Source organism: Camelus bactrianus, chromosome 13 (genome assembly GCF_048773025.1).
Source record: "Camelus bactrianus isolate YW-2024 breed Bactrian camel chromosome 13, ASM4877302v1, whole genome shotgun sequence".
NCBI lineage: Eukaryota > Metazoa > Chordata > Mammalia > Artiodactyla > Camelidae > Camelus > Camelus bactrianus.
In genome coordinates this window covers 54,206,163-54,230,102 of record NC_133551.1, presented here as the reverse complement: position 1 = coordinate 54,230,102, position 23,940 = coordinate 54,206,163, and the positions used below count along the sequence as shown (strand labels likewise).

Here is a 23,940-nt window from a genome sequence, read left to right as displayed (position 1 = left end):
CACAACTACCTCTATCACAGTTAGAGTTTCTCTTAAATGAGATTTTAGCCCTATTTAGGTCAGGCTGCCCTTAGCCTTGGCCAAGCTTTGGAGGGCTGGCCCTTAGCGATATTAGAAAGGCTCCCAGCTCTGTGCCTTTTTGTCACCTTGTTGGTAGCTCAATTCTCAGTGTGCTTCTCTCTCATTCCCGCGTCCTTCCCCTATCCAGTTCTTTTGAGAAGCAGTTCATTGTTTTGGATATTTCTGGGTACAGAAATTGATAAACCTAGAATCTCAGTGTTGGAAGGAGTCAGTTCATCAGACAATCCCTTCTTGTAATGATCCCTAGAAGCAGGAGATAAAAATGTGACTTGTATACTTGGGTCAGTGATACCCAGTTGGATGGATGTATGGTTCTGGGCTAAAGATTAAGATTTGAAAGTTTTTGGCTATGGCAATGGATGAGATTGTCCAGGGAGAATGCGCAGTGAACACAGACTGAAAACAGAACTCAGAGAAATGAGAAAGGAAGTGGAGATAGTTCCTACATGTATATGAGGGAATGGGATCCAGAACATAGGAGAAGTCATCCTTTCCATTGAGACAGAAGGGGAAGAGATGAAGGTGGAAGTGGAGAAATTGGTAATTGGGGATGAATAAAGGGTCAACCCTGAGAATTTTTATTTTGGCTAATCAGACCCTGTTATCTCAGCTATGTCATTTTTAGGACAGGATTTTAAGACCTTCCCCATCCTAGACTTCTTTCAACACTTTGTAGCCCCCAGCACTGGACATAATATTCCAAGTGTGACCTGGTAATAGAGGATTGGAAATAACACTTTATTTGAAGTAGAGACCCACTTATTAATGGAATCTAGTAACATGTTGGCTTTTTTAGTAGCCATGTTGCAGTTGTATACAAAGCAGAGAAATGGAGGAAACACTATAGTCCATCAGAGCCCTGGCTCTTATTCATGTGAAATAATAGATTGTATTTTTTATTCTAGCTTTTATTTTGATTTTTTTTTCATTTTGAAAAGAATAATGTGGTAAACACCTGTGTATCCATCATCCAGAGTATTGTCATATTTATTTTATCCTTTTTAAAAAAGTAAATAAAATGTTACAGGTGAATTTAAGATTCCTTTATATCTTCCATCCTAGTTCCATTCCTCCCTTCTGATGCAGTCACTGTCATGAATTACTATAACCTTCCTCTCCAATTTATGTGTTTTATATGCCTATATGTATGTAAGTGATTTAAAATTTTGCACAACAGTATTGTATTTATCTTGTGTTTTTTCACTGAATAAGTGAGAAAACTTATTTTCACACTGCATAGGATTTTGAATCTATCATTGGTATTTATATGCTATGTAATAACATCCACTAAACAATTGCTTTTATTTTTTATTTATACATTGTTGCTTTTAATCTAAATGCAGGATTTTCACAAATTAAATTTCCTGCTGCTCCTTTTAGTCTGTCATTATATTTATGTAGCTTGATTTTTTTTTTAATCTACTGTATGTGTACTAGTTTTCCAACTTTGTCTTCCTTTCATAGGGTAAAGCTCTAAAGCGAAAAGAAGACGCTTGTTTAATAATTTGTTCTCAGGCTTCAAAGAACCAATGGAAGAGGAGGGAGCTCACTTTTACTGAGTATCTCCTGTGCTCTGATCACTGTTGGAACCTTATTTATTTTAATTTGAGCAAAGAGGCCTTCCATTTGGACACCTTCCTATTGCTGTGCACTTAGAGCATAGGAACCAGCTGCTTGAGTGGGACAAGGTGGAGGACTTTGAGAATTCCTGCAGGTCCCTTTTCTGGGCTCCCTCAGCTCTCTGCTTGTACCGTTGAACACTTAGCAAGCTCTCTATTGTCCTACTCAACTATAAATATGTTTTTTACATTAGATGTGATGATGTCTCATTATCTTAGAATGTGTCATAGTGCTAGATGCCTAGCGCTATGGAGACTTTTGGTCAGAGATATTAAAATGGGACTTACTGCCCCCTGTCATGACCATACTTGTGCTACAGGAACTTCACTGACCAGCTGCGGAAGATTTCCAAGGATGCAGGAATGCCTATCCAGGGCCAACCTTGCTTCTGCAAATACGCGCAGGGGGCAGACAGCGTGGAGCCCATGTTCCGGCATCTCAAGAACACCTACTCAGGGCTGCAGCTCATTATCGTCATCCTGCCAGGGAAGACGCCAGTGTATGGTACAGTTCTCTTGGGACAGTGATTACGATGATAAGTCTCTTCTTAGGGTAGCTCCCTGGAAGCTCCTAGGGATGACTCAATATGGATTCTTGGCTCTAGCCAGGGCTATTCCTTAATGTCAGTGTTCCTCTTATAGGAGAAATATCAGCCTATATGAGCCATTTAGTCATCCCACGTCCTGCTTACCTGCTCACACTCCCTCCCAGTAACATTTACTGGGATCTTCTGTGTGCTGGTCTTTATGCCAGGCTAAGCTTAGCCAGATACAGAGATGGGTCAGTTCACACTCCCATCCGTAGGAGTGCATTGTCCGTCAGGACAGAGTGCAGCACACTCAAACAGAATTTATAGTGGTTCTGTTGGTGTTCCATTACCTGAGAATGACTTGGACTTTCTGAAGTTTTCCCTGTCTTTTCCTTTCTTTTAAGAATGAGAATGACTATGTACATCTCTGACTCACTGCTTTTCTCTTAGTCTTGTCTCCCTCTCCACCTCTCCTGCTTCAAAGGAAGAGGTGTCCTTCCTCTTACCTTACTCAACCCATGTGTGCTCTTGTTTCTGTTCCATCCTGCTACCTTTGGGACGTCGTACCCTTTAACCCTCAAACATCTTCAGATTCCCCGTCCTAGAGCACATGGCCACAATCATGCCATCTCCTTTAGCTTTTGTCTTCCTATCTTCTTGTTTTTCTTCATCAAACTTTTTGAATGCGTTCTTTACATTTTCTAACCCCACTTCCTGACCAGTCACATAGCCTTTTTCATCTATCTTAGCTCTGCCATTCTCCTGAACATCTGCAGAGGGTCACCAGTGACCTTTCTCAGTTCTCCTCTTGACTTTTTGATATTTTCCCCTGTCTCTCCTTAATTGTTTTTGTCATTACCAGAAATGCTTGGTATTTTCCATATTTCTGTACTGTGCCCTCTCTGTGTTTTTATTCTAGTGAAATTCTCATCTATTTGTTGTTTCAGTCATCAACTATTGTTATTATATGTAATAATGTATAATTAAAATCTTGATTCACCCCTTGACCTCTCTGCAGCTCCCATCTGTCCCTTTGACCTAACCTTACAAGAGTTTATTGATCATTTATTATGTGTGAAAAAAAACACTGCTAGATCTTTGGTGAATAAAGTAGATGTGGTCTCTGCTATTGTAAAGTGTTTTGGTGAACCATCTCTTTAGTAGTTTGTCTTCTCTGTCTACCAATAAGCCCTTTTCTTTATTTCTCTCTTCAGTATTTGGCATCACAGTTGTTTCTGGGTACCTCCATCCAGACTTTAGAGGTGGTCTGTCTTCTCTTTGCTTTACCACTAATGCTGTTTTTAAAAAAAAAACAAAACAATATTAAGATGATTCCCTGCTTTCCACGCACTCTTCTCAACTTAGTTCTGTCTTTTTTTTTTTAATTATTTTTTTTTTTTGGTTGGGGGAGGTAATTAGGTTTATTTATTATTTATTTATTCTTAGAGGAGGCCCTGGGGATTGAACCCAGGGCCTCATGCATGCTAAACGTGTGCTCTGCCACTTGAGCTATACCCTCCCCCCTTAAATCTTTCTTGAATAGGTTACTGGATGAGACTTTGTGATTATACTCCCCCCAAAACCTTCATTGATCCACATTCACAAAAATAAAAGTTTTTTAGGGCCCTGATCTTAGTTTAACCTTTTCAACTCTATCTTCTACTGTTCCCTTTGCCACACATACAGGAAAGATCATTTGTTCTGGAGTTAGATAGAACTGGATTTTAATCCTGGCTATGCCAGTTTACTGGCTTAGGCAGATTACCAAACCTTTCTGAACCTCATAATTAATTACATAAAAAGCAGCATCTAACACAGTGCCTGTGACGTAGTAGATACCCGAAATGATGCTCATTCTTTGTCTATGCTTTCCAGACTCTGGTTTTGCTAATATCATTTGCCTTTGCCTAGAATACCTAATTCTAATCTAATATTCTTATCCTCTACCTTGCCCTTAAAATTCTCTCCATCTTTCAAGTCCTAGTTTAAATGTGCTTATTCCTGGAAGCTTTCTTTTGTCATCTCATCTAGTAGATGAACTTGTCTCTTTCTGGATTCCTCTAGAAATCTTATCAGGCTGCTGATCAGTTATTACCTAGCTTGATATTGTTTTGAGCATGGAGTAGATCTGATTCTGCTCTGAAACCTTCTTCCTTCTTCACATATATACCCAAGGTAGAGCCTTCCTCTGACGTGATACTCAGTACTTACGGAGGGAAGTTGTTTGACCTCCAATACATGTCTCTCTTAGGCCTTAAATTGAGGGCCCTTTTGAGGTTGAGAAAACAAGGATGCTTTTTAGGAGAACTGCCTTGAATAATTATCCATGTTTCTGGTTCCCTTCATAAAGGGAGAATATAGTGTTTTGGCTTGCCTGGGGAGTATAGCACAGCATGCTTGTGGAAGGCAGTGCTTACTCAGAGAATTTTCCCTTCCCTGAGCTCAGTCATGTTACACCTCTCTCTAGTCTCATACCTTGATTAGGACCTTGGGTTTCTTCCACTTACATGCTGTTCCTTTGATAATGAGGCCATCTGCCTAGAATTAAGTCTGCAGATAAGAGAAGTAAGATTCTTCTAAAAAATCCTTCACCTTCCTTCCTGGGGGCCAAATGATGGTCAAAGCGAGGTCCACTGTGGTAGCCCTGAGACTGCAGAAAAGCAGTGTCACATTTGCCCAGTTCTAATGTGGTACCATACTTCTTTCTGTCCTTTGTATTTTTAACTCCTTCATCTCCACTAAATTGATACTATCATCTTTTTTTAATATAAATTTTTTGCTGAAGTGTGATGTATATATAGAGATCTTATGTGTTCAGTTCAGTGAATTCTCACAAAGTGTCACAGCAGAGTAACTACTACCTAGTTCTGATAGTAAAACATTAACACAACCCCAGGATACCAATCACTACAATTCTCCGTCACTGGCAACCACTATTATTCTGGCTTCTAACACCATAAATTAATTTTGACTGTCTGAACTTTATATAAATGAAATCATATGTTATGTACTTTTTTTTTTTAACATCTGGCTTCTTTCACTAAACATGATGTTTGTGAGATTTATCCATGTTTATTTAGTTTTAGTTTATACCTGTCCTTTGAACATATATGTCCATTTCTATTGGATATCTATCTAGGAGAGATTTTTAAGTGTACGAATGTATACTTCCACCAGCATACCAGAGATCTGGATACTCCACATCCTTACCAAACTTGGTACTGTTTCCTTTCATTTTAGCCATTCTTATGGATGTTTAGTGACTTGCTGTGCTTTTGATTTCTCTGATGATTGGTAAAGTTGAGTCTCTTTTTATTCTTCTATTGTCTGTTTCACTAGCCTCTTTTGAAAAGTGCCTGCTCAGGTCTTCTCCTTTTTTTGTTGGCTTCAGTATCTTTTTCTTATTGATTTATAGATGTTCTTTATAATTCCTTTTTTATTTAATATTAGGTTTATAATATAATATCATATATATGTGATATATATGATATAATGTATATAATATATAATAAAATGTATTATAATATTAAATTTTATTTAATATTAGTGTATTAGACATGTCTTCTTTGCTCCTGGCTTGCCTTTTTATTTTTGTAATAGGTTCTTTTGTTGAACAGAAATTTTAAATTTTAATTTAGTCCAATTTATCAATATTCTTCACTTGTGGCTAGTACTTTCTGAGGCCTGTTTAAGAAACCCCAAGGTCATGAAGGTACTAGTCTGTGGGGGGTTTTTTACTTTTATTTTTTAACCTTTCACATTTAGAACTAGTCCGTCTCTGCCAGAAACTCTGTTGCTTTCTGTGTCCCCTGGCAGTGGTTCCATTGTTAGTGCAAAGCCTGGAATCTCAGCCTCTTGCCCACACCTAGAGTCAGCAGATGTACCCAGGGTAAAGGCAGCTGCAGAAGGTGGCTCACCTCTGTGAGATTTTCTCCCTCTCGGGAGTGTTAGCTCTTCCATTTCTTGTTGTCTTGGCACCTCTCTGCTGTCTTCAAAAAGATGTTTATATTTTATCTGGCTTTTCTGAATGTTCTCTTTAGAGACACTGGTTTGCCACTATCTCTTGGATATGGAAATGATCCCTTTAACTTTTTAAACATGTTCAAGCCTTGTCCATTAAAAATATATCAAACCCTTCATTGATCCTATATCTCCTCCTTGGTACTTTATAGCACCAAAATAGTTTTTACCTCTATACATTAATTTTTGCCTTACTGTCACTAAATCCAAAAGACATTTCTGATCTTCATTTTTCCTATCTCAGCAGCATTTGAGTTGGTTGAACACTTGCTCCTTTTTGAAACACTCTCTTTCTTCCCTTGGCATTCGTGATAAAACACTGTCTTAATCTTCCTCTTAGTTCTTTGAATTTTTGTCCTTTGCAGACTCATCTTCCTGTTCTGCAATTATTGTGAGTTCTTCAAGATCCAAATCTAAGCCCTCTTTTTCTTTCACTCTGTTCTCTTCCTTGATGATTTCAAAGATCGTGTCTTCAGTTACTACCTGTACCTAAGTATCTCATAAATTTGTATCTCTATTTTACACTGCTCTTGAACTTCCAACTACTGTACTCAGTTGCCTTGTTGATATCCTCACTGGGTTGACCAAAAAGCGCTTCAAACTCAAGATGTCTCAAAAAGAACTTATGATCTATCTATTCAATTACAAAAGCTAGAAACTCATAAGTTATCCATAAAAATTATTTTCCCTTACTCCCGTATATAGTCTCCAAGTCTCTTAAATATCTCTTGAATCTATTTATTTCCATCTTAAAAACTATCTTCTTAGTATAAGTTACCCTCCTTTCTTCCCTAGATCAATCTAATGACCACATTCTTTCTCTCACACCGTGGTTCATTTACTCTCCTGCATAGTTACTTTGGTCTTTCAGTTTCTCAAACATATGTTGCTGTCTCCTATCAGAGTGTGTTTTTGCATGCTGTTCCCTCTGCCTGGAATGCTGTCTCCCATACTCCCCCATAGTCCCCTTCCCTTCTAAGTTCTTTTCTACCTTCAGATTTCAATTTAGTCAGTACTTACTCAAGAATCCTTTCCTGACTAGGTTATTACCGCACATTATATACTCTTAAAGCACCATGAGGTTTTCTCTTGTAGCATTTATCATTGTTGTACTTTTCGTGATTTTTAAAATTAGTCACTAGATAGTAAGCACTAGAAAAGTAGTGACCCTGTGTGTTTCTGGTGACCATGTGTTTCCTAGCACCGTGTATACTTCTGGCATCTAGTAGGCATTCAGTAAATATTTGTTGAATGCACTAATCAGTTCTCTCCCTGCTCATAGCTGAAGTGAAACGTGTTGGAGATACACTGTTGGGAATGGCTACACAGTGTGTGCAAGTGAAGAATGTGGTCAAGACCTCACCTCAGACTCTGTCCAACCTCTGCCTGAAGATCAATGTCAAACTTGGTGGCATTAACAACATCCTAGTCCCACACCAGCGGTATGAACTCTATTGCCCACTTGCCCTTGTCAAACAAGGTACTATACTGGGGATTGATGAAAAGAGAGGACCCTGTCTGGGCAGAGTGAATCAGACAAAGGGAGAGAAAACCAAAGTGGGTGCTGGATGGTGCCAGGAAGAAAAGACCCAACTCCTCACCATTTGTTTTCTGTCCCTTGCTTAGCTCTGCCGTCTTTCAACAGCCAGTGATATTCCTGGGAGCAGATGTTACACACCCCCCGGCAGGGGATGGGAAAAAGCCTTCGATCACAGCAGTGAGTGATACTCTCCAACTTCCTCATAAAGTTCTCTTAGCTCTGAGTTCCTAACATTACACATGATTTCCTTCCTTCAGCTTTGATGCTTGACCCTTCATGAGATCTTTTTATTTCAGCTGATCATCCCCATTAACCACTCCCTTGGTATCTTAATAAAACTAATTCTGTATGGTGTCGTCTTTTCAGAGACAGCTGTGAGGGTGTAGGTTTTGGCTAGAGACTTGGTCTCGTTTCCATCACTTCTGCTTTGTGTTCCAGTTTCCCTCTCTCTGTGTCCACTTTTGGGATATGAGAACAACTATATCCTTCTTCAAAATCCCTCTTAAGGGAGTTACTTAGTTGCTAGGATTGTCCTTTACTCGTCCCCATTCCTACCCCTAATCCACCTAGTAGATTAAATATCTCTCCAGTCCGTCTCCTGATTTCTGTTCCCCTGTCTCATAGGGGCTTCTGAATTACTAAAGGGACCATGTCTCTTTTTCCACTTCTCTTTCCTCAACCCTCACATTTCTCTAAGCAGACTGGGCTTATTTCAGTGAATGCAGGGGGACCCTATGCTATGCTTATCTCTGTTTTCGTTGTGGGCATCCATCCTAGGCTCTGGCCACCGTCCCCTTAGGAAATGATGTTATTCTCACCACTCACAGGAACACTTCTCACTATGGTTCCTGGGGTTAGCAGTTGAATTGAAAAAAAAAAAAATCAAACAAACGTATTTGTATGCAGTCACTCTTAGAGCTAGTAGTGCCAAATCTTCACATACCCCTCTACAAGGGACAGGGAAATCAAACTTACCAAGTATGTACTGTGGGTTAGGCCCTGTGCACCATGCCTTATTTGTGCTGCAACAGCACTGCAAGCAGGTAGTATTACTGTCTCCATTTGAGAAGAGGAACAAGATTGGACGGATTACATAACTTACACATGTGTGACAGAACAAAGATTGAAACCAGGGCTCTTTGAATCCAGAAACCTACTCATTTGATTGCATAGTTTTCTTGCTAAGAAGCCTTTCCCAAACCCACAGCCTGACAGTGTTGGGAGGGTGGAGGTTCTGGGAGCTGAACCTGCCTCTTTGATTATCAGGTGGTAGGCAGTATGGATGCCCATCCCAGCCGTTACTGTGCTACTGTGCGAGTGCAGCGACCACGGCAGGAGATCATTGAAGACTTATCCTACATGGTACGTGAGCTGCTTATCCAGTTCTACAAGTCCACCCGCTTCAAGCCTACCCGCATCATTTTCTACCGAGATGGTGTTCCTGAAGGCCAGCTCCCCCAGGTAGGGCTCACAGTAGGTTAGAAAACCTTTACATTGAGGCAGTGGGGCCTAATGGTAGCAGAGGATACTGCTGCCTTTTCTAAGCTAAGTTGTATCACAGAGATACAACTGAGAGGTGGTGTGTACAATCACCAACAGACCATTCTTATAATAGAAGACCCTCAGTACCTAGTTACTAGTTGGTTCATGTTGAAGACTGATTCTTTAGACCAGTGGTTCTCAAACTTTAGCATCCATCAGAATTTTCTGGAGGGCTTTTTAAAATAGCCTGCAGGGCCCTACCCTTAGAATTTCTGATTCATTGAGTCTAGAATGGGGCCCTAGAATTTGTAGTTCTGACAAGTTCTCAGGTGATGCTGCTGGTCTGGAGGCCACACTTTGAGAACCACTGCTGTTGATCTTGCTTTACAAGGTTCCTGCTATTCTTCCTCCCTGTTCAGCCTTCATATTCTGTTGTTTAGACTAGTGTACTGAACTGATCTCCTTGAGTACCGTTTAATAAACAGTACTGTAACTACCATTTACTGGGTACCTCGTTTGTGCATAAGCTGTGCTAAGCACTTTGCATGTGTTCTTTTTAATACTTACAGTAGCCTTATGAAATAATTATTATTACTCCATTTGATGCATGAGGAAACTGAAGCTTGAAAATGTTAAATGATTTCTTCAGTGTCACCCAAGCTAGTACTAAGTGGTAGAACTGGGATTCAGACAAATTGGTCCGATTCCAAGATTTATGCTCTTAACCATTATGCTCAATTTTCTCCAAGTCATCCAGTGTTTCCTAAAATACCAGGTAAATTTATCATATCACTTCACTGTTCAGAAATGTCTAGTGGCTTCACATGGCCTGGGGTTAAAATTCAAGCTGTTCAGCAAAGCAATCAGCAGTTATTAAGCCCCTACTAGGATTTTTATGCTTTTACTTATTTGTTTTAGTCTTCACAACAGCTTTGTGAGGCTGATCTTACTAGTAACTTTAGAAAATGAGACTTAAAGAGGTTAAGTAACTTGCTCAAGGTAATATACTCCATAAAGCCTGGATTTAAACCTAGTTCTAATTGATTCCAAATTCTGTTTACTCCTGCCATACAGTTTTGACTCCCTATATCTGACATCCAAGGCCACAATGCAACTACTGCCTATGGCTTTTCACCTGTGGCTTTTTGCGGTTTTTCACCTGTGCTTTTTTTTTTTTTACTGCTTTTTTTGTAGTACTGAATTTATCTATTCCCTCTATACCCATTCCTGAACTATGTGTCTACTCTACTGTGGTGGTCTAAACCTACGTGTTCTTAGAACTCATGGGGAACTCTCGTTTTCCTCTTGATCCTGAAATTGACCTTTGGGCATTGTGACTTCTCTGTGAACCTTCGTTCTGTGTCTTGATGTTAGGTCTCATTATGCAGAGGAACCAGGTGAGTTCTCTTTGCTGATGCTAAGCCTCCAAGCCAAGGCTTTATAGGAAAATATCAGGTGAACCGAGTACAGGTATACCTGTTTTTATTGTACTTCACTTTACTGTGCTTCGCAAATACTGAATTTTTTACAAATTGAAGGTTTGTGACAACCCTGCATCAAGCAAGTTTATCAGTACCATTTTTTCAACAGCAGTTGCTCACTTCACGTCTCTTTGTCACATTTTGGTAGTTCTCGCAATATTTCAAACTTCTATTATTACTATATTTATTATGGTGATCAGTGATCTTTGATATTATTACTATGACTCAATGAAGGCTCAGATGGTGGTTAGCATTTTTTAGCCATAAAGTATTTTTAAATTAAGGTATGTACATTGTTTTTTAGACATAATGCTGTTGCACACTTTAAATAAACTATAATATATTGTAAACATAGCTTTTGTATGCACTGGGAAACCAAAAAATTCATGTGACTTACTTTATTGTAGTGGTCTGGAACTGAGCCCACAGTATCTCCAAGCTATGTCTATATAAGGCTGATTTGGGCAGGAAGGGGTCTTATCGTCTCTAATGGTTGGTATCAGCTTATTAAGGGAGACTGAACAAAAAGCCTTATTACAAGTGGCAAACCCTTAGTTCAGAAAGTTGTGTGAACTCAAGAGGAGCTGTATGTCTCTTTGCCTCACCCTGTGCCTAGATCCTCCACTATGAGCTGCTGGCCATTCGTGATGCCTGCATCAAACTGGAAAAGGACTACCAGCCCGGGATCACTTATATTGTGGTTCAGAAACGCCATCACACCCGCCTTTTTTGTGCTGACAAGAATGAGCGAGTGAGTGAGGGATTGAGGAAGCCACCTATACCCCTCATCTTGTCTCCCTTCTCTCAATATGGAAGAAACTGTTGAAATAAAATCTGGGAAATTAGTCCTTCGCCTGTCCATCGTCCCTGGCCCCTTTCTTCCCCCAGCTCTTGTGGCCTTTCCTCTACCACTGCCTTCCTTTTGTTTCCTCCTTCTCCCCTCCTTCCCTTATACTTCATCTCCCTCCTCCTAGCTCCCTGGCCTATAGACCCTATATATAGAGCAGCTCCCAGAGAAGGGAAAGGGAACTACCATTTATTGAACTTCTTCTATGTGCCAGACACTGTACAAGGCGTCTTCCTCACAGCAGCCCTGTGAGGTAGGTACTGTTATTATCTCCAGTTTAACCTCAGAAAGGTTAAATGACTTGATAAGGTCACACAGCTAGGAAATGGTGAAAGCAGCACTTAAACACAGGTCTGTGTGACTTTAGAAGCCCATTATTTCAAGATGTAGTACCCTCTGGGAACAGCAACTTCCACTTTACTCTTGGGGTTCTGGTGGAATCAGATTAGAATTGAGTTGGGGCCCTAGTTAGGGCCAGGCAGGTCTTGGGATCTTGGTTGTCTTTGTCTCTATACAGATTGGGAAGAGTGGTAACATCCCAGCTGGGACCACTGTGGACACCAACATCACCCACCCATTTGAGTTTGACTTCTATCTGTGCAGCCACGCAGGCATCCAGGTAGCTGGGCTATGTCCTCGGGTTTCTGGTGGGTCAAAGATTAGTTGATCATCCCCACAACCTCTAGAATGTATCAGTCATTACCGAGTGGCATTCAGATCAGGATTATTCTCTCACTAAAACCTTGGTGCACTTGAACAGAAGTGCAGTTTGAATGTCTTAGTCAGGTTTGCCATAAAATGAGTGCTTTATGACATAGGTAACTGTGTCTGCCTGGTTCATGGGTGGGTCTTCCAACACAGCTGTGCCCTTCACAATGATCCTGTTCCTTATCATCATCCATCCCCTCTGCCCAACATGGGGCCGCTCACCTTCCTATCTTCCCAGGGCACCAGCCGACCATCCCATTACTATGTCCTTTGGGATGACAACCGTTTCACAGCGGATGAGCTCCAGATCTTGACGTACCAGCTGTGCCACACTTACGTACGATGCACACGCTCCGTCTCAATCCCAGCACCCGCCTACTATGCTCGCTTGGTGGCTTTCCGGGCACGATACCACCTAGTGGACAAGGAGCATGACAGGTGAGGCCTGGGATCAGGCTTCCTTTTTGCTTCAGCCTCTGGTACCAGACCCTCTCAACTTTCCCTAGGTAGGAGGAAATGAGTGTTGTCCAATTTGGTGTCCTTGGGCTTGTCTGCCCAAGTCTGGGTTGGGGTTTTCTCTTAAGTTAATATGGGAATTGGCACTGTAGGGGTGGGGGGAGGGATTAGTAGCAGCTCAGTTCACCAGGAAGGACTTACTTCATTTTTCCTTTTCAGTGGAGAAGGGAGCCACATATCGGGGCAGAGCAATGGGCGGGATCCCCAGGCCCTGGCCAAAGCCGTGCAGGTTCACCAGGATACTCTGCGCACCATGTACTTCGCTTGAAGGCAGAACGCTGTTACCTCACTGGATAGAAGAAAGCTTTCCAAGCCCCAAGAGCTGTGCTGCCCAAATCCAGAGGAAGCAGGGAGGAGGGAGGTGGGGTAGGAAGAAATGCAGAAGGCCTTGTTTCCTTCTACAGAGTGGATAAAAGAGTGGGGAACAGGGCCAGTAAGCCAGACCACCAGCCAGAAATCTCTGATATTCACCTCATGTCCTCCACCCCTCACCCCATCTTGTCACATCTGGCCCTGACCCCACTGGACCAAGACGGGCAGCATCGGTGCCCACCATACACACAGGTGTCTCATGTGACTCACAGTGCTAAAGACTCATGCCTGACAGCTTGGTAAGGTCGGCTCTGCAGCCCTGCGGACAAAAGCTGGTAGGTTTGGGTTTGATACTTTAGATGGGAAAGTGAGGGGCTTGAGAAAGTGGGTGGGAGGAGGGAAGAATATTTTAGGAGCCTTAATCAGAAAAGGTCTAGATTTGTTTAAGAAGAAAAACGAAACCAGACCCAGATCAATATTTTAGGATACTAGATGTTTTAATTGGTTGATAATCCAGTTTGTAGGAAGATTTTTAATGCTAATGGTTTTGGTTGCTCCTCCCCCAGCTATCACTCCCCTTTCCTTATTCCTCTCTTTCCACCTTTTCTACCCCGCCTTACACCTCCTCCCTGTCAGACAACCAGCCCCTAGTAAGACTTAAGGCACTATGGCACTTAGCTCCGAAGTGACATGACCCTGTCTTCCTTCCGCCTGCTGGTGGGTAACCAGTGCCTTCCCTGTAACGGTAATGCTGCAGAACTGCAACCTTTTGTACCTTTTGGGTGGGGGACGGGGAGGGGTGGGAGAGGAGGTAGGTGGGGATGAAATACCCCTAACCCAACAAGCCTCCAGCCAGAGCGCCAGCTATTTTGCATTTGAAGGAATTGACTTCCATATTCATTGAGCTTTTTAAAAGATCACGACCTCAAGATGGTTAAAATCCATTGACATTTGCACTTTCAGACCTGACAAGTCTCAGAGCTGCTGAGATGACTGGCCCCTGGCCTTTCCACTTATGTCTCCTTTCTTCCTGTCTCCCATTCCTGGGTCTGGAGTTACTTTCATAGCATTTCTCACTCTTGGTTTCTTTTTTTCCCTGATGGTCAAGTCTCTTTACGTTTCAATATTTCTTAACTGGGGTGTCTTATTAACAAACGATCCTTAGGTCTAAAATAAGAAAAAAGCAAAAACTAAATGTTATTTTTATACCATAACTTGAGTCTATTGCCAAAATCTGGAAATCCCTCCCATGCCCAATGAGTTTACATCCCAGAAACATTGAGCCATCAGAAGGAACTATGTACCTGACTTGTTCTTTGGCCTGGCTAGTTAGGGGGTGGTTATCTCCCCAGGGTGGGGCTCAGGCTCCACCCTTCCTCTGTGCAGATAATATCTTTTTCTTGCTACAGGCTCCCTCTTCTGCACTGCCCTGCACTCTTTCCTGCAAATGCATCTTCCCTTCCTCTGGACTGTTTTCTGACACTTTGGCTCATCCCAGATTTCAGCGTGTCCTGTGGATAGGCTGGGGATTTTGCTGCTCCCTATTGCTTCTGTTTACACAAATGAATTTTTCCTGGTTTCCCACTAGGGCATGTGAGTGGGTAGCATGGGCTTTTTTTTTTTTTTTTTTTTCCCATCTCCCTGGATAGAGATGGGATTTGGCTGTCTTGCAGAACTGGAAAAGTAGGGGGTTCTAGCTTGGTGCCTGTGACCTTGAAGCAAGGCTCCCTCTTTCCTTGACTGTTCATTTTTTTCCTGTCCCACTGTTTGGGATGAGGAGTTCAGCTTCAGTGTGGAAAATCCTCTTTTTGAGGAACCTGGGCTTGGATTTGCCCTAATCTGGTGATGAAGCCATGACACTTTAGACCTAGCTTGTGCTCAGAGGCCAGCCAGAGGAAGGTCGGTCTGAATACGGGCCTGTGCAGTTAGAGCTACCATTTCCCCTCCCCAGCAGCCCTTGTACAGACCCAGATTTGCTATGCAAAACAGTCTATCCCAGGTTCTTTTCTGGTTGGCTACTTCATTCAGCAACTTCACAAAACGTAGCACAAACATTGATTATGGAGAAGGCATCAGGACTGTTGAGTAACTCCTCCTTTACTTCTTTCATACTGGCTTGGGATGCCCCATGGGCACAGCCCAGCTGAAGAACAGAATGGAGGGCTCTGGGAGGAGGCAGCTCACTGGAGAGCCTACATTCCTTACACAAGTGCCTAAAGAGAGTGATGCCAACACTCCATCTGCCCTGTCCATCGCCTTCATACACTGTCTACTTCGTGTTCAATCACCCTTTGGGGAGGGGAGCTCTCTTGGGACAGTGGGCTCTGCATGTTCTCTTCTTGGGTGTGTTTTGGGGCTGGGATCAGGGCAGCATTCCTGGAGGATCCAGTCATTCACCAGCATTTGCAAATATCCATTGGGAGCTGGTGGTAGCCACCTACTCTCAGCAACGAGTTTGTGTTCTCTCCTTTTTCTCTCTTTGCCTCACTCTCTCCAGTTGGGTTTTGAACTGGGGCTTGAAATGCGTATTTTAGCCCTTTGGCATTGTATATGCCATTTAGGAAATAAAAGCAAGAGAAACAGCTTGGGCAATGGCAAGAAAATGACTTCTTGCTGTGATTTTCTTTCTTTTCTTTTCTTCTTCTGCTTCTTTTTTTTAATCTTTGAGACTTGAAAAATGACCTTGAGGATTATTCTTGTTTGAAAGGTGGTGCATGCAGATTGAGCAGTGGTGTTGGCAGCAAGCTTTTGCTTTCTGGGATTTGGTTAAAGTGGTGCGTCTTACTTAAGCTTTGAGAAAGCGCTGGGGGGACCCCAGCCTCATCCTCTTAAACAGGTCTCTTCTCCCTTTCTTTCACTTTTTTGCCTTCCTTTTCCCTTTCTCTCTTCCTCTGATCTCTTTTAATTTTTTATTTTATTTATTTTTTGTTGTTGTTCACTCAGCTTGCTGGCTGGCCTGTCTGCCTATGTGATAATGAATTCTCTGCATGGCTACAATGATTCCACTGTTAGCTGGCAAGGTCAGGCTTAGCTCCTTGGCTGTAGGAGACCAAGAATCTGTTTCCCAGGCCCAGTGATGTCCACCCTGGGCTGTACTGCCCTCCAACTTACACGAGGGCATTAGCAGAAGGCCTGTCCAACTAGCATGATATCAGGAGGGCTTCTGGCAACTTCCACACTTGTCCACTCTTTGGAGTTGGTTTCTCTCATTGCTTTTTCTAGATCTGGTTTCATTTCTCTCTACTTGGGGCCTCCCTTTTCTGAGGATGTCCTAGAGTTGAGCTACTTGGTCATCCGGAGTTGGAGGGTTAGGAGATGGACATAGGGGGAGAAGAGAGTGATAGGAAGAAAATGGAGAGAGTGTGGCTTAAATGTGGGAAAGGAGGGCACCGATCTTATTGATCACTTTTCCAGTCTAGCCTGACTCATTGGGGGTTGAGGTGCTACTGCTAGCCACTGGGGATAATCCTGGGGCTGTTGTTCCTGGGAACTCAGGCTTAGAATAATGCTGAAGAAGAAGGTACCTAAAAGTATGACACCTCCCTTAAAAGTTCCTGGTTCTTTCCTATTCAGTAGCTCCTCTCTGGCCTCCTCTTTGGCTAAGCAATGATGTTGTTGGATAGTTTTCTTTTTCTTGTCCAGAATTCTGTAAATGAGGCTAGCAAGATGGACAGCCAAGGGGACACTTTGACTTCTTAGCTGGCCCAGGGGATATCTGCAAGGCTGACTGGACAATGTTTTTAGACTTGGCATCATGTGTAATAATAAAGAAGGATGAAAGTTCCTTCCCCTTCAGGGTAGAAAGTCATCTCAAACTAAAATGATGTTTTGGAAACTACATTGGGGGAAGTTATTTTTACTTATATTTACTGGGCCTAGGCCAATCCAGGATGGTAGCTGGGATGCCTTCCTTCTTAAAGTCTGATCATGGCAGGGTTTTGCAGGGCACTGTTTCCTCTTTGGCCTTCTAAGCAGACTGGGGAGAAGGGATTCTCTGGTTTTCTCTCCCTCCCTCCCCCCACCATTTATTAGGACTTACCTTCTCCCTGGGCAGGGAGAGAGGCTAGGTTGGTGCTCTCCCCTTACTCTACTCCTTAGAACCTCTGGCTGCTGTTTGGGAGCCCAAGAAAGGGGATGGAGGGAATGGGCTCAAAAGAAAAGAAAAGAAAACAAAACAAAACAGAATAATGTGGGGAAGGCAGATTTCCTTCTTTAAAAAGGAACATAGGAAACCCTCCAAGGATTGTGCAAGTAAAGACAATGTGTCGAATGCACTGAGTCCCCTGGTGTAGTAGCAATAAGGAAAAATGAAATGACTTTCCTGTGCACACAGTCCAGCCTGATTGGTGTGTGATGTTGCACTTAGCAGCCATCTGGTGGGCATGTGTGACTACTCTGGGTTTCACTTTAGTTTCTAAACTTTTTATCCCTCTCAAGTCCAGCATGGATGGGGAAATGTTCCTTGAACCCCACAGCTGTGTACTTGTTTGCATTTGTTTCCCCTTGAGACTTGTGTTTGTGTCCTGCTTTGAGCTGTACCTTGTCCAGTCCATTGTAAAATTATCCCAGCAGCTGTAATGTACAGTTCCTTCTGAAGCAAGCAGCAGCAGCACAATTCTGTGTTTTATAAAGACAACAGTGGCTTCTATTTCTAAAGTGCGGTCTCTCTCCTTTTTTTCTTAGCAAAGAAAATTCTTGGGATGAATTATATCTCTGATAGGTTTTAGATTAGAATAATAGATTGTTACAAGAGCAGAACCATCACTTACTAAAAGGAGGACAGTGGGTAAATCAAATTCCAGAGTGTTGAAACTGCAGATCATATGTAATCGTATTTCATAGGGCCTCTACTTATTCTTCATTCAACAAACATGCAAAGCACTGTATCCCACAGTATTGTGGGGGAGTAGGCAGGCACAATTCAAAAATGAGGACAACAGCTCCTTAAGGAGCTTAAAATGTTTGGTGGGGGATGTGAGTGGTCAAGTGGTTCCCAGGTACCATTTAGAGAGAGAGATTGAGGGACTGAACAAGCTGTAAGTCAATAGCAATGAAATAGCAAAGGGCAGACTTGATAGATGCTCAGGAGATAGACTTAATTGGACTCAGTGAATGATGGAACGGGAAGAGAGGAGTAGAGGCTAATGCTCACTCTGCTTGAGCAAGTAAGTATATTGGGACAGTCCTCTAGCCAAGATTGGGGGAAAGGGGAGGCAATAGAAGGAAGGTGGTGACTTTTGCGAAGAAATACAATTAACCTTGTATAGACTCAACTTTCAGGTTCCCAAGGGGCAACAAGGTTAAGGTTTCCAGTAAACACAATGTTCTGGTGCTCAGGGAAGACTACAAAACTGCAGTTATAGACATGGGATTCACATTCATATAAATGGTAGCTAAAGCCATAGGAGTGAACAAGTTGGCTTAGAAAATGAGTAGAGCATGAGAAACCTAGTGTACAACTCTAGGAAACACAGTTTAAGGGATGAGGAGAGGAAGCAGAATGGAAAATGACTGTCAGATCACTGGTAAATACCTTGTATATTTTTGCTTGATTTAATGAGGTGGGAGATTAGTCAAGAGAGTAGAATAGGATTCAAGAAAAATGTTATTAACATCATGACAACTGATTTTCACCGTGAAAACTGAAAAGAGGGTATTTTTCTACTTAGTTTACCGTCCTCCACCCCGTCTTCTTTGGGATCTTGTAACTATTGGTCATTCTCCAATATTTCTTAAAAATGAACATTGGAAAAACCTAACTTAAATAAGGTTAAGACTGGGACTTCCAAGTTGTTCACCACCACCTCCACCTCCAGCTTCCTTCTATCCTCAGGAGATACTTGTAAAAGAATAAAATAAACAAACCTAATTTTGTTCCTAACCAGTGTCATAGATGGTGTTCCAGTGTACTTGATAGCTCTTAGCACCTTTCTCTATTTACTTTCATGACTTGTTTTCCCCAGAGCCTGTGAACTAGAAGCAGAAACTACATTCTAATCATTTTTGTCATCTCAGAGCCATAGCATATATCAAGGGGTCAATATTTGTGAGTAGAATTGAAATGAGCTAGAAATCTGTGGTTCATGAGTACAGAGGTGGGAATCAAGAAGTGATATTGAGTATACAGGATGGACTCAGCATTCCTGAATCTTGAGGTAAGCAGAGACAACCAGATTATCGTCACCTTTTCTCACTCTCATCCCAACATGGAGGTTCTATGATTTTGTACCTTAAGCTGTTGGTGTAGTTGTCAATCATGTAAGTTCAGGCATTCCTCCCTGGTGCTTCTAGAGCATTGTTATTTCTGTGTATTGGGGGAAGGTGCACAGAAAAGGATTCTGGCACAGGGCCCAGTGAGAAATTTTCAGTGGCAGCTAGTATGTATGTATATGGGCCTAGCAGTCCTCTGGGGGCCAAGTGTTGTAAACTTTTCAAATTTCAGAGATAACCTGTAGCTACCACCTGCCAGATTCTCTCAGAAGGAAGCCAGCCAGACCCATGCTCCTTTTTAGCAGCAAGGACTAGTGAGGTTGGTTGAACTTGAAGAGCAAATTGGAACATGGGGGGGATTTTTCCCAGTTGAAACAAGACTTAAACTTATGACCATTAATGAAGCAGAAATAAAGTGTTTAGCAGGGTGAATGGGAAGATGATCATTACGGCACATTTTCGCTATAAATTTCAGTTTCAGAAATGATTGATGTTAAATAGGTTTCAGGATGTTGGTTGCTATTCAAGAGAAAAAGATGGTGGAAGCCCAAGGCCTGATTTGTTTGGTGCTGGAGCTCAAGGTTTGAATTAAGCTTATCCTGGCCCTGGACATCCTTTTTCAGTATTGGTTGAGCTGCCTTCCTTCCCTCTGCCCTGTCAGTTGGCATCATATACTGTAGCACATCCTGTCTATCAAGTGGCTTTGGGGCAGGACGAGGTTGGGTGTTTGTTGGATATCACTTGGCTTAACAGACCCCAGAATGACATGGCAGTTAGGGGTTGGCAGCTAAAGGAAAGGGTTATAGTGCAAAAAGAAGAATATTTTCAAGTTCTGAGCCTGGGCTATCCTCAGACTTGTCTGTACTGCTTGAATAGCACTGAATTGGAAAATTATCTCTCCCTTTTTGTTTCTAGCTTTCAGGACATTTATTCTTTTGGCTATTGGCTAAGGAAACCTGGCAGGCTTAGAAGGTGCACAGAGCATGACAGAAGCACTCTTTTAAAGTAGTAGTTGTCAAGGGGGAGCTGAAAAGTGGACTTGTTGGAGATGAGGTGCATTTAGAAGTTCTCCATTTAAGTACCACTGCTGCCTTCCCCAGGATACCATATCAAGGTTTTTTAGACCATTGTGGCTTACCCTGAAGGAATACACTGTCCTCTTGTTCTACACTGCAGCGGTTTCACCACTATCCTCTTGGCAGTGTCTTTTAGGGACAAAGAAATTTTGAGGACCTTTCTAAGGAGCCCTCTGTCCCTCTTCCCTACCTTCTAGAGGCAAGGAACTTTCCTTGGAAAAGAGGCAGTGGGAGCTCCCAGCCAGGTTTTTGGAAAAGGCCTCTGGGTTGTTAATGGAAGTGAACTGGAAAAGGAATAGGGGCTTGGGTACTTTGAAGTATTTGGTTAGGTGTTTTGTACAGTATCCATTATATTATTTAGTTGCATCTTCATGGTATTCATGTGAAGTAGTGTATCAGTTACCTTCAATTGCATATAACAAAACCCAATGAAATTGGCTTAAATACGGAAATCTTCACATGACAGGAAGCCCTGATTTAATATGGCTCCAAGGTTGGTTAATTCAGTGGTTCAGTGATAACAGGCTCTTGGAATCTTTTTACTCTGCTGTCCTTTATATTGATTTATCCTCATGCTTGTTCACCTCAGCATGCCAACATGGCTACTATAATTCCAGGAAGGAAGTGTTGACAGGACAGTGTCTAGGAGAAGAGGGACTAATTTCTCCCAATATTTCATTTTAAAGAAAGGAAATCCCCGGAAGCCCCAGCAGGTCTGGCCTCCTGTCTCATTTGCTAGAAATGGATCATCTTCCCACTATTCTGTCATTGGCAAAGCAAATGAGATCATCCATCTTGAGTGGCTTAGATTAATTAGGAGTTATCCTATGAGTCATCTGGATTAGAAAGACAAGTCATGTTTGCTAAGCAAGAAAGAAAAGGATAAGGGCTCTTGGGTAGGCATCCAGCAGTGTCTGCTCAATGTAGGTACTCTGGTTTTTACAGATGAGGAATGTGATGTTCAGAGAGAGTGACTTTCCTAGAGTCACAGATAGTAGCAGAGGGCCTTCAGTGACAGCTCTGACTGTTATATATTGTGCTGCAGTACAAAGTAGCTTGCTTTCTGCTGTGTAAAAATTGCTGGTCTAGGAAAATATTTCAAGTGTTATGTTGGCTGACTTCAGTCCATGCAAAAGGAGAGGATTCTGTCCAGTTGCTTTTCTCGTCCAGTGATGTTTATCTAGCACAGGAAGCCTAGGAATGCCACTTTCAGAGGGCACAGATTTCCTTGCCCCCAAAATTTGTTTTCTTTTATAGTTTTCCCTTCTGAGAGCAACCAGTATCACAAGGGATGAGGGCAGAGTTTTAGCCTGTTTCCTGAGCCCCATTCTTGAAGCCCAGTTATCTATTTGTCCATCCATCTTGCCCCACAAATATTTACAAAGTGCTACTATGTGCCAAGCATTCACACTGTTCTAGGCACTGGGGCTATGACAGTTAAGATACAAAAAGACCCTGCTCTGTGCCCTTAAGAGCAGACCTGTGGGAAGTGAGGTCCAAATATAGGGTTTGCATGTGATCAGGGGAGAGCCTCCTTCAACTTTGCTTTTGGCAGAATCATTCAAACCTTTTGCCTTCCTACTTCCTGATATTACAATTCACATGGGCTTATAGGTGGGGGGGGGGGTCTCTGGATAGCAGAAGTAGATGGGAAGGCATCATTGACATTTATTAAATTGGACTGAAGTAGAAGGTCCAAATCCTGCTTCACCCATCTCAACAAAGAAGAAGATGGCCCACCTCCAGGGTTCATCATCATCACTATGTCTGATCTGGGAGACACTGAGGAAGCCTGCAATCATTTAGGGAACCAGTTGAGGGTGTGATAGGCCCTTGATATTTACCCCTGTCAAATGCTGCTACCTGCTTGGATTATGTATAGTCAAGGGTTGAAAATAACTTAAGATACAGTGTTTCATCTAGTGACATTTAATTTGATACTTAAAAATTGGGGAGGGCATTTTCAGTAAGAGGGTTTTATGATTGGAAGGAAGAAGTGAGGCAGAATTAGAGTCAGTGTGGATTTGAATCCCATCCATTTACTGTTTACAGCGGGTGCATCTAATAAGCGCTTTAAAAAGGTAACTATAGTAGATACCTTTTTTCTTCATTAACATCTAGGGAGGGTTTTCTCTGTGCTTTATGTACATTTCCTAACTTCACAACATCTGAGGAAACTGAGCCCCGCAGGATCAATTGACTGATCCAAAGTCCCACAATAATTGGGGGGAACTAAAAATGGGATTTTCCTCCTTTCCTCTTTGTCCCAAGCTTTAAAAAAAAAACACGTATTTTTGATTATTAAAGCTCTAAACATTACTGATGCTTAGGGACATAGGGAGAAATCATGAATCATTCCTCGGCCTAAATAAAAAAGTATCACATTTCTTTACGGCAACAAATACTAATGTGCTGGTCCTAATAACATAAAGCCTACATTCTAGAGGGAGAGAGGCATGCAAACTAGTAAAAATTGCTGACTGGGATAAGGGTTACTAAGGAAATACTGTAATAGTATACAGGAGTGCCTCACCATTGATCGGAGGTCTGGAAAGGGCCTCTGAGATGTCCTTAAGTTGAGGTATGAAAAGTAGAGGGGAAGGAGTGCGGAAAAGAGAACAGAGAGGGTTCCTGGCCAAGGGAACCATAAGTAGAGAGGCTCCAAACCCAAGAGAAGCGCTTTGCCTGGTGGAGGAATTAGAAGCAGACGAGTATAGCTGGAACACAGTAACGGGGAGAAGTCTTGTTTAAGGGGAAAGACAGGGCCCCTTTACGCCATACGGTTTGGCCCTGTAATGGAGTTTGGGTCTTAGTGTGACCAGGCGTTATTGAAGAGTTTTAAACATAGAAATTATTCGATCTGATATTTGTGTTAAGTCCTGTTTCTTAATCTTTCCCCAAGTTATATTGTACATCCCCACCCCACCCCACCCCACCCCAGTCCCCAAATGGTCGTCACAGCAACTCTACAGACTTAAGAGTGATCCTCGGTGGTGGACACTAGACCGCGGGTTGAGTAGGTGGCCTCGTGGGGCATCCAAACGGGGCGTGGCGGGAGGGCTGGAGGAGAGAGCCTCGCCCCAAGACAATATCGGCCCGGGGCCGTCACAGCTGCAGGTTTTGGTCCAGCACCTCAGGCCGGCCACGCTCCAGGCTCCACTCCCCGTTACCTACGCCGCCTTCAGCGACGTCGTCTCAGGCAGGCGCGGCCCCGCACCAAGGTGGCGGGAGGGGTCCAGTCCTTCGGGGTTGTCTCCGGCCGGCACGGCCCCGCGGAGGACCGCGCGAGGGCGGACCCGTCCTGGCTCTCTGGACTCGGCCGCGCCCCGCCGCGCTCACCCCAGGCTCCGCCCAGGCTGGGCGACTGCTCCGCGACACCTCCCCTGCGTCCTCCGCGCCGGCCGCGCCCGCACCGACGTCGCGCCCGCAAGGCTTGGGCGGAGAGGCGAGGCTTGGGCGGAGAGGCGAGGCTTGGACGTCGGGCGAGCCGGGGCGGCGGAACTGACGCCATCAGGCTT

General features: G+C 42.9%; 1 protein-coding gene across 4 annotated transcripts in view; it reads left to right on the top strand.

Moving 5' to 3' along the window:
* The window catches only part of AGO1 (argonaute RISC component 1), a 35,150-nt gene extending 16,133 nt beyond the window's left edge, over positions 1-19,017 (top strand). For 3 of the 4 annotated variants that reach the window (XM_074376865.1, XM_010959902.3, XM_074376867.1), the window contains 8 exons: positions 2,021-2,205; positions 7,533-7,692; positions 7,877-7,967; positions 9,057-9,251; positions 11,370-11,504; positions 12,118-12,219; positions 12,547-12,746; positions 12,984-19,017. In XM_074376865.1, coding sequence (XP_074232966.1) covers positions 2,021-2,205; positions 7,533-7,692; positions 7,877-7,967; positions 9,057-9,251; positions 11,370-11,504; positions 12,118-12,219; positions 12,547-12,746; positions 12,984-13,092 — 1,177 coding nt within the window. In that variant the 3' untranslated portion in view covers positions 13,093-19,017. The remainder of the gene's footprint in view (positions 1-2,020; positions 2,206-7,532; positions 7,693-7,876; positions 7,968-9,056; positions 9,252-11,369; positions 11,505-12,117; positions 12,220-12,546; positions 12,747-12,983) is intronic. The other variant, XM_074376866.1, reaches the window with a different exon arrangement.
* The last annotated feature ends 4,923 nt before the right edge of the window (positions 19,018-23,940 follow it).